The 10,249-nt window shown below is 29.6% G+C and overlaps 1 protein-coding gene across 2 annotated transcripts; it reads left to right on the top strand.

Moving 5' to 3' along the window:
• The first annotated feature begins 4,654 nt into the window (after nt 1-4,654).
• Nucleotides 4,655-7,162, top strand: LOC133307931 (uncharacterized protein At3g49055). 2 transcript variants are annotated; one of them, XM_061508501.1, is made up of 5 exons: nt 4,655-5,409; nt 5,718-5,794; nt 6,118-6,229; nt 6,331-6,447; nt 6,769-7,162. In XM_061508501.1, exons 1-5 carry the CDS (start codon nt 4,681-4,683, stop codon nt 7,081-7,083), a joined length of 1,350 nt encoding a protein of 449 aa, XP_061364485.1. In that variant the 5' UTR covers nt 4,655-4,680; the 3' UTR covers nt 7,084-7,162. The 2 variants fall into 2 exon arrangements, with proteins under 2 accessions (XP_061364485.1, XP_061364484.1); XM_061508500.1 differs by having other exon boundaries at nt 6,742-7,162.
• The last annotated feature ends 3,087 nt before the right edge of the window (nt 7,163-10,249 follow it).

Raw genomic sequence — 10,249 nt, 5'->3', positions numbered from 1 at the left:
AGAGTGATGAGTTCGGTATTTGAAGTGAAGAAGAAGCAATTGATTTTGATGGAAACTGCGTTTAGAAAAAAATAAAGTGCTTTTCTTCAATGAGTGGGTCCCGATCGATAATGTGTGGGTGAACCGCAAAGGACTTTATATTTGCAGATTGGCTTTAATTAAGGCTTAATCACTAAGAATTACTATTTATTGTGGTATTATTATTTAGGAAAATTATTTTTTTTATGGCACATCGAAATTTGTGTTATTCTTTTTGTTTTTGTTTTTTTAGAGAAAAAGTGTGTCGTTAGAAGAGAGAAGAGAAAAGAGATAGATAAAGGAAGAAAGAGAGTTGATAAAAAAAAAAATATGTGGGTCTCACTTCTTTGTGAGAGTGAAAGAATATAAGTTGTGTCATTTAAAGGGATAAATATTTTTCCCTTTTTTTTTTAATAAGTCGTGGTCTCCATCACTTGGTGTGTCTATGGCTTAAGAGATACTATCTCATGTGATATGAGAAAAGAGAAACCCTATTATTTATTATGATAGTGTTATTATTTATGAAATATTGTTTCGTACATATGAGAATTACTTAGTAATTAATTATATATGTTTATAATAGGAAAAAAATATTTGTCATTTTAAATGATACAACTTATATTATTTCACTCTTACAAAAATGTGAGACTCATACCTTTATTTTTTTTTACCCACTCTCTTTTCTCCGTGATCTATGTCTTTCTTTCACTTAAAATAACATAACTTTACATTCTTTAAAATAACACACATTTTTCGCGTCTATAATAATAATAAAATCAATGTACGATTTAATAAAAATTCTAGATTAAAAAATAAATTAACATTTAATTTGAAGCAAAGTCTAATAAGAAAATTTGAATGAAATCTGATGAATCAATTTAAATAAATACTGATACTGATCAATTAGTAATATCTAGAAAAATAAACATATATCAAAATGAGGTATAATATATGAGATGACTCAATTATTTTTTTTCCACTTGATATATGATATTGTTTTTACTGATAGTACATGTCAAAATCTATAATGATACAAGAAAAACAAATATAACTTAAAAATTAAGTAAATAAAATATATTTAATCAATCATGATGCTAACAAAATAATAAATTTCCAAATTGATTAGAGAATCAATCCTGGATTGAACTCCAAACTAATTGAAACATAGTTTAATTTTACCTCTCAACAATATGCTACTTTTATTTGTATCTCATCTTATATTATTTTTAGAATAATAATATGATTAGCTAAGTAAATAGTGTATAAAGAAGAATAATGTCCCATCAAAAATATATTTTATCCTTCTTGGTAATGTTTTAATATCTTATTTTTAGGGGTGTTGTTTTTCTTCTATTATCGAAGAAAACATCATTTTTATGCGGACTCAATCTTCAAACGGGACCCACCACTTCAAAAATTTGTAAAATAAAAATAAACTCAACACAAACTTCGATAAGTCTACGGCAGAAGAGTTCAAATTTCCTGATACATAAGAATTGATTTTCCCTATTTTTAAATATATGATTTTATGTTATTTTAGAAGAATAGTATGAATTACTCAAGTAAGATAACATTGTTTGTGATTTAATTTGAGATATATACAATCATAATGTATTATTAAATATTAGTGATGATAAATAATTTTTTAATATGAAGAAGAATAATATATAAATTATGTAGAGTAATGTACTATTAATTAGATTTAGATTATTTCCTGTTAATTAATAACATAATAATATCATTTTATGGAGAGAAGGACACTAAAACAATTATAATAGGATCCACTGTTATTTGTATATAATTAATTATTATTTTTTGTATTTTTTCCTCTCATAACATAATATTATCGTGTTATTAGGTAGCATAAGAGGATCTAAATCCTCATTAATGAGTTCAAATGTAATATTGGCATAGCTACTTAATTTATAAATGATTATATGCTAAAATTAAATATAAACTTATAGAATCAACCGTAACGTAAGTAGCGTAAAAGGAAATTGTAATGAAACAAGACTATTGACGGTCAAGGTTCCATAAAAGAGATGTAGTCTCTTTCATCTTGAAAACAAACTAAAGAATAATTTAAGATGAGTACAAATAATAATATAAACGACAAAGAATGAAATCCTAAAAAAGAAAAAGAAAGTTCAACTCAATTAATTTATCTTAATTCATGGAAATGCCAACAGCTATACTTTGTTCTGTTTTGAGTTTTTTTTTTTAATTGTTTTTTCAATATTCAACAAGTATTTTGTAATTAAGATGCCAACATATTTTTACTCGCCTTACCACCAAGGATAAATCCCCACTTGTTCTAAAATTCCTAAACTGAATTTGGGACAAGATGGAAATGGTTAAGTTATGGCACAATTTTTTGTGTTATTAATTGTTTGATAGTCAATCATTAATTTTTTTTTGATATTTATAAATAAAATAACTCAATGTTTTATTATAATCTCTTTTTATGTTGTGTATTATTTACGCACAATAGAATCAATCTCCTTTTTGTATTTGGATTATTTATGTCATTTACATTAATTTACGTTATATTGTTTATTGCATCTCATACACCAAATTGTAAAATGACTTTTTATTTTAATCATACAAAACTATTGAATCGGATTAAGATTGCTATTTAAATTAACTAGTTTTAAAATTTATTAGTTCTTCTTATTCAATAAAATATGTATCTTCTTTTTTTCACTAAATGAAACGTTAAAGTTGAACTTTATATTTTTACCAAAAAAAAAGTGGAATTTTATATAGTATATTTTAGAGAAACTGGACTAGGAGGTAGGCTATTTGGCCCATTAGGAATCAATTTAGCTAATAAATTTTAATGTGGGTTTAGGAAAAACATAATTTCTTTTTTAGGTGTTGAGTGTGGCGACCATCTTTTGCGATAGTCTCTTTTTATTTTGCTACAAATATTAAAAAAAATTGTGTATCATTTTAAAGAACATAAAGTTGTGTCATTTTAAATGAGACAAAGAGATAAATCATGAGAGACAATGAGTGAATTTTTTTTTAAATATATGAATCTCATCTCTTTGTGAGAGCAAAAGAATAACACACATTTTTTCCAATATTAAATACCATCATACTTTATTTTTTGGGAAGTAAGAATGCATCACGTGGCATATTTTGGTTGGAGAATGAGTGCTGCGACCTTCTTCTTTTGTATTTTTGTGCTTAAGCGTGGCTAAAATTTTGAAATACACATAAGCCCCACTTGACAAATTTTGACGTGGCAATGGGTGTCACGGGGAAGGATCACAACTATGTAGCACCGATACGACACGTCACACATGACACGACACGACACGACACTCCGACACGTCAATCTTAAAAAATTATGGATTTCGACACGTTGGGACAAGTTTTAATATTAAATAATATTTTTAATTTATATGGTGTATATTTCATTTAATATTTAATAATTTAACAAAAAAATGAAACTAAATTAATAATACACATCAACACGTTATAAAGATGGAAGCTTTAATAAAAAAAATAAGAACTGGGATGAGAGAGATATAATATCAGATAGAGAGATCAAATCATATTAGAGAGAGATCAGAGAGAAGAAGATACAACAAGAGCGTGATAGGAATTGACAACAATGATGCTGAGATGATCTCTTATCTACTTAAGGGGAAAAAAGACAAAAAGATAAAATTGATATGATCAGATGGAAGCTTTATTAATATATTTTAACTTTTAAAAAAAAAAAATTAAAAAAAATTTTAAAAAAAAAATTACGAAAATGCCATTTGACCGTGTCGGACACGGTCAAATTCGCGTGTCGGAATGGTCAACGTGTCGAAAAAAGTCAACCGCGTGTCCGACACCGTGTCAGAGCGTGTCGGAGCGTGTCGCCGTGTCAGAGCGTGTCGGACCTGACTCTTCCTGTTTTTACAAGTGTCCGTGCTTCCTTGGATCACAATATTGACCACCCCAAATGAAATTATATAGTACATTATCCAAACTTGTATTTATTAATTAAAATGAAACCAATTGAGTCAAAGGGTAAGTTGGGGGATCAAATACCTTCATACTTCCGATTTATCCATGTTAGGTGAACAACGTTAGAAAAAAAAAAAAGTGGTGTAAGTAATTTTATTTATCGATCAACGTTATTTGTGCAAGGGAGAGCTGTAAGAAAAAAAAAAGGTTTAAATAACATGATTCTTATTTATTTGTGAAGTTCTACAAAGGACCCTATTTTTGTTTTAAAGTTCCTTTTTAAAATCTCACTACTTTTAACATTTCTTTGGCATGGAGAAGTCTTGAGGGAGGGAAGTTCAACTATCTAGGTACACATTTTTGGCATGTGCTCTTTTCCTTGCAGCTTGATGTTGCTAAGAATTTTATTTTAATTTTCCAAAACAAAAATTAACTTCAACATGATATAGTCTGCATGGTTGAATACTAACTCCACTAGATATATCAAAGACCAAGCTTCTTTTGCATTGGCTATTAGTTCCAACCAACTAGAGACTGTAGAGTAGTATTCCTTCCTAAACTTGAAAGCTCCTCCTCTTACCAACCTTCCCCTCTGTTGACTGGTAGTTTTGAAACTCTCTTCTTTTACCAGCTCCTCTAGCTTTGTTTTGTTTATCTCTTCATGAAGATCTCCAAGCACCAACTGTTATATGCAACATGGAACAACCCTCTCAACCATCACCTCAGGCCAAACTCTACAACCCGCATCCACCATCTCCCGCTGAAGTTTCTGACCATGCTCTTCATTCGGATAAAGTTCCTTACTTTGAAACGGTTTTGAAAGGAAAAGAAGAGGGATTGGTGGGAAAAGAAGTGGAAGAATTCAAAGAAAGAGTTGAGAGAGAAGAGAGAAATTGGTTGATGTTAAAGGCTTTGGAGTTTCTTACGTCAATGAAGGATCGCTTATGTAGAGTAATAGAGGGGCTAGAGGGAGAAAAGGATGAGAGTTTTGTGAAAGAATGCGAGGGGGAGAGGGTTTGTGTGGAATCAAAATTAGATGAGGAATCAAGGGTGTTATTGGAAGAGGCAAGGTTGATCTCAAGGCTAGCAATTGAGGTGGAAACAAGGGTGGATAATTATAAGGAGTTGAGGAGGAAGGAAAAGAGAGAGTTGGAGAATAGTTTGATAAGTTTAACCGAGGAGAATAGGGATATTAATAACTTGCTTAGGATTGCTTTGCTGGAGAAAGAATCATTGGAGAAGAGAATGAAGGGACATGACCATAAAAGGACGCCCCTTTTACAGTTTGCTGAGTTTGGATTGCAGAAAGTTGGGTTTGGGTTCATGATGGGGGGTGGCAATATTGAGCAACCTACAGAGATTTCTGGGGCTAACACAGTGACTAAATCAGATAGTAGTGAGTCTGAAGAGGAAGTTGTTAGTCTGGTAAGCTCTTATTATCTTTAATTCCATATTATTGGAGCAAACTACTCTTACTTTCATCCAAAAAAGTGTTGTCTTGTAATATAGTTGTCATAATATTTCTTAAGACACAGTTAGACTAATTTCATAGCATAAGCATTGTTAGAAATAGTGTTCCTAGACAGAGCATGAATGCCATTTGAAAACTTCTAGACACACTATTTGAAATTATTAGAAGGACCAAGAAAGGGTGACACTTCTGATAGATAATAGTTGTAGCCTACTTCTTGCAAAAGGTTAGCCTGCTCTGAAATTTATGGTCATTTTCCAAGGCCTCAACGGTGGAAAGGATAATGAAGAATCTACGTCTTGAAATCACTCAATTGAGGAGATCTTTGGATGAATCTAGGTATGTTACCATCTAATTATATTGAATTCATTCATTCTTGTCCATCATAGTGATATTGTTTTCTGATAATACTGCATGATTTGCTAGAAAGAAAGTGAAAAAGAGAGAGGCTTTTACACGGTTATATGCAAAACCCTTTCACAGATTTCTTCACTCTTCCCTTATATAAACCCAAAGTAAAGAGGGACATAATCACCTTCAAATTCATTAGGTTATTTGAGCTTATTTTGGTTTTACAGAATTATCTTGCAGCTACAGTTCATAAGTATATATTGAGTTCATGTTGCTTGGTTTTGGATTATTTATTATGAACTTCATGCCAGGTCAGATACAGAGCGCCTCCAGTGCCTCACAGATAAACAAGCCAAAGAAATTGTAGAAAACAAACTCTACATTAAGGAGTTAGAAGATAGAGAGAGAATGTTGACTCAAAATGTAAGTAATCACCTATTTTATCAATAAATGGGATAATCATATTCCCTAATAAAAGCTCTCTTTCTCACTAGCTTTGTCCTTTGTGTATGACTGCTGAAAAGGTAGAGGAGTTTTTTATGGAAATTAAAGAAGCAGAAGAAGAAGTTGCTAGATGGAAGGAAGCTTGTGAGTTGGAAGTTGTAGCTGGAAAGAATGAGATTCAAGAGCGTGACAAAGTGGTAATGACCTTTTCCATCGCTGCTATATGAATCACTAGCTTTTAAAAACAAAAAAAATTCTATCCCATGCATGCTATATATATAGATAATAGATTGCTCTTTCGTCAGAGTCTCTTTACAAATACGTAAAGATAAAATTAGATACATGTCGGGGTTTAATAAAGAGTGATTTTATAGTGTATATAATGAACAATCTTTCTTTCTCTAGTTGTCATTTTTGGATGCCAACTTAGTTTTGTAATTACTCTATAACTTTGTCTATTGATAAATATAAATGCATGAATGTTGCATAAGGTGGCTGCTTTGAAACAAGAACTGCAGAAAACAAAGGCAGCTTTGGACATATCAAATGGAAAATTAAGGCTTAAAGAGGAACTTGCAATGACAGCAATAGCTGCACAGGAAGCAGCAGAGAGGTCTTTGAAGCTGGCTGATGGTAGATCAGTTGAACTTCGTCAGAGGATTGAAGAACTAACCAGACAATTAGAAGAATCAGAGAAACGTGAACGCAATAGCCATAAAGTGAGACGCATATGTTGGCCATGGCAAGTTTTTAATTTGAGTTCTGCTAATATTACAAACACTAGAGTTGGAAATGCTAAAAGGATGCTACCAGAAATGCAAGCCTTAATTTAATTCAATGAATTGTATATAAATAATTTTCTTGAACAATGAGTTTATTTATCTTAAACACGACACCTATAGTTCTTGTAAAAGTGGAATATTTTGTTGTTGAAGTTATTTGGACTTCATAGGCACCAACACTAAAATTAACTATTATCATTAAAGTTTACTATTTATTGAATCAATTAACCACTTGTGAATTAAATAAATTATATGTTTACAAATTATGCGAGGCATGTGTATAATTTAAAATATATTAAAAAAATGTTATTAGTGACTTGCATGAGAATATATATATATATATAAAATATGTGATCATAAATTTGTGTAAGTATCATTACTCATATTATCAATTAGAAATATATTTCTGTTTTTTTTACGAAAAAAAAAATTTCTATCACGCTCACATAAAAGTGAGTGAGTCCCTTTATAATATAAAGAGAGAAAAGTTAATAGGATATAATGAGATTCATTCACTTTTTTATAAGTGTGGCAGAAAAAAAATTGCAGTAAAGTAGAAATATTAAATCCATTATCAATTTATTTGAAAAAATATATATTATCAATTTGAAACCCTCATATATAAAATAAAAGCATGAGTCGAATAAACTTGTAATAATTGGTCAATGTACTGAGTAACATTATAATATATGGATGTTGATAAGATCTATATTTATCCAAAATTAATATAATATTTAATAAAGTTTAAAATTTCAACTCTATTACTTACCCCCCCCCCCCCCCCCCCCCCCCCCCCCAACCCCAAATAAATAAATAAATAAAATCAACTCTATTAAAAGTTTTATGTTATCTTTTTAGTAATGTCAAAGTTTGATACTAAGTTTACAATTTTGGAAATTTCTTTATGTTTTAAACGTAAAAAACTAATAATTAATTATTAAATAAATAAATATACGTTTAAGTAATATTTTAGTCCTTCTGATTTTTATTTTTTAAGCTTTGATATTTTAATTTTTTTATTTGAATATTGGTTCGTATAATTTATTTTTTATTATTTATAAAATCTAATATTTTAATAAAATAAAAATCTTTAAGACTAATTATATATAAAACATAAAGACCAAAACTATTATAACTAAAAATATAGAAATTAAATTTGAATGAATAAAAAATATAACAATAAATATATCAAATAAAGACAAAAATATAAATAAATAAAAATGTATTTAAAAAACATGAAAGCAAACATTATAAAAATTAAAATAAAATAAAATCTATTTAAACTATAAATAAATGGAATAAGTTATACTTACCACCATTTTTTCTTATCATTTCTCAACATTAAATTTTAACTATTGATTTTTGTCAATTTAATGATTATAATTAATTAGAAATTAATAATTAATTAATAAATATAATCTAACAAATTATAACCATTAAATTAATAAAAATCAACTATTAATATTTAATAAAAAATAATAAATATAACCTCGCGCTAAATATATTGCCATCACGATTGCTTCATGATTAATTAATTAATAATAACCCAAGGTAGTTCAGTTGGCAGCTGAGCTCCCAAGGGATTGCTTGGTGCAGGGATCAAACCCTGCCTCAAGCAGTTTCTTGGAAAATCTTTAGGGGCCAGAGGATAAGCCAAAAAAATTTCAGTTGGGCGATTAGTCTCGTCCTTTCTCTGGTTGTGAAGCTTAGTGTACCCATTGTTACAATGAGGGGCTAGCCAAAACGGGCCGTACCCCGAGGGCATGGTGCCCGGAGAAGGTTGAATGGGGATACCTCCTGGCAATGTACCAAAAAAAAAAAATTAATTAATAATAATAATAAGGTAAAATTGTTTCTCATTTTAAATGACATAAAATTATGTCATTTTAAGAGAGATAGACACAATAAAATATTTTTTATTTAAAATTTAAATTAAAAAAATCACCACTTTCTCTCCCATGATTTCCGTTCTTTGTGTCTTTCTCTCTCTTAAAATGATATAACTTATGTCATTTAAAATGACAAACACTAAATTCTAATAATAATAATAATAATAATAATGATAGGAGGAAGGTTATACTTACAACTTTTTTTTACAACTCCTTACAACAATATCTTAACACCGATGATTTCCTCCAATTAACGGTTATTATTTTTGTAAATTAAATTTATTAATTAATTATTAATTCATAATAAATAATAATCGTTGATTAAAATCAACGTGTTAAGATATAGTTGTGTTAAGATATAGTTGTAGGTGGTTATAATTTTTTTTTTTGTAAATATAACATTTTTACGATAATAATACGGAAAAACATATAGTCGTCTTCTTCTCTGAACGGTGTTAGGGTTTGCAGAGTTGCACTTTGTTTTCATCCCCAAATATTACGTGTTTCTGACACAAATACAATAGACTATTACAATTGACCTCATAGCTTCGGTTCTGCAATTCACGAAATCCAAATACATCGGCAGTACCGTGTTGCGTCTCGTTACGGTATGACATTTTACTTGCACCTTGTTATCAATTGCAATCAAGTAGCCGAATGTTTGAACCTTTTTCATTTTTTTACTTTGAAAAGATGATAACTTCACTGCACACCACTCTTCTGCACCATTGGTATTGCTGCTTCCTATATTTTCCTAAAGGACAACCTTCAATTTCTGCTTTGTCATTTTTCAAGCAATTCAACTGATAATTTCGGATTTGGATTACTCAGTGTTTATTCTGTTATTCATATTTGGATTCCAAGATTCAATGAAATTTTTTTTCTTGAAAATTAATATTTTGCTGTAATGTTTTTATTTTGATTGACTTTGTTGCTATTTGATGTAAAATGCAGAACCTTTTTATTCATAATTGGAACTTATGGACCAGAAAGCAGAGAATAGTAGCGGTGTGAAGAAAAGAATTTCAGCATGTGATGTTGAGGCTTTAAAAAAGTGCTTGGAAGAGAACAAGGGGGACTATGTCAAATGCCAGTCTCAGATTGAAGCTTTTAAATCATCATGCTCATTGAAGAAACCAAACACCGTCTCTTGATTCTGCACCACCCCCTCAAGACAGGTGTTTGACATTAAATTAGATGGCTCTTATTCTGACTTGTGATTTCTGGGTTTTCCATTTTTTTATTAAAGTTAATTAAGTCTCTGTAAAGATATACTCAAGTTGTATTAATATTTAATAATTTGTGAGAAAATAATATGTTCTCGTGTT

This window comes from Gastrolobium bilobum, unplaced genomic scaffold (genome assembly GCF_033153095.1).
Source record: "Gastrolobium bilobum isolate Gb01-03AN ecotype WA unplaced genomic scaffold, APGP_CSIRO_Gbil_v1 utg1697, whole genome shotgun sequence".
Lineage (NCBI taxonomy): Eukaryota > Viridiplantae > Streptophyta > Magnoliopsida > Fabales > Fabaceae > Gastrolobium > Gastrolobium bilobum.
Note: the sequence above shows the minus strand (reverse complement) of the source record. Positions and strands in the feature narration are given on the sequence as shown.

Bases quoted from the DNA above. Each gene is read 5' to 3' on its own strand.
- LOC133307931 (XM_061508500.1), top strand. From the start codon at position 4,681: ATGGAACAACCCTCTCAACCATCACCTCAGGCCAAACTCTACAACCCG. The intron at 5,410-5,717 runs GTAAGCTCTTAT...TCATTTTCCAAG, and splicing joins AAGAGGAAGTTGTTAGTCTG to GCCTCAACGGTGGAAAGGAT. The intron at 5,795-6,117 runs GTATGTTACCAT...ACTTCATGCCAG, and splicing joins AGATCTTTGGATGAATCTAG to GTCAGATACAGAGCGCCTCC.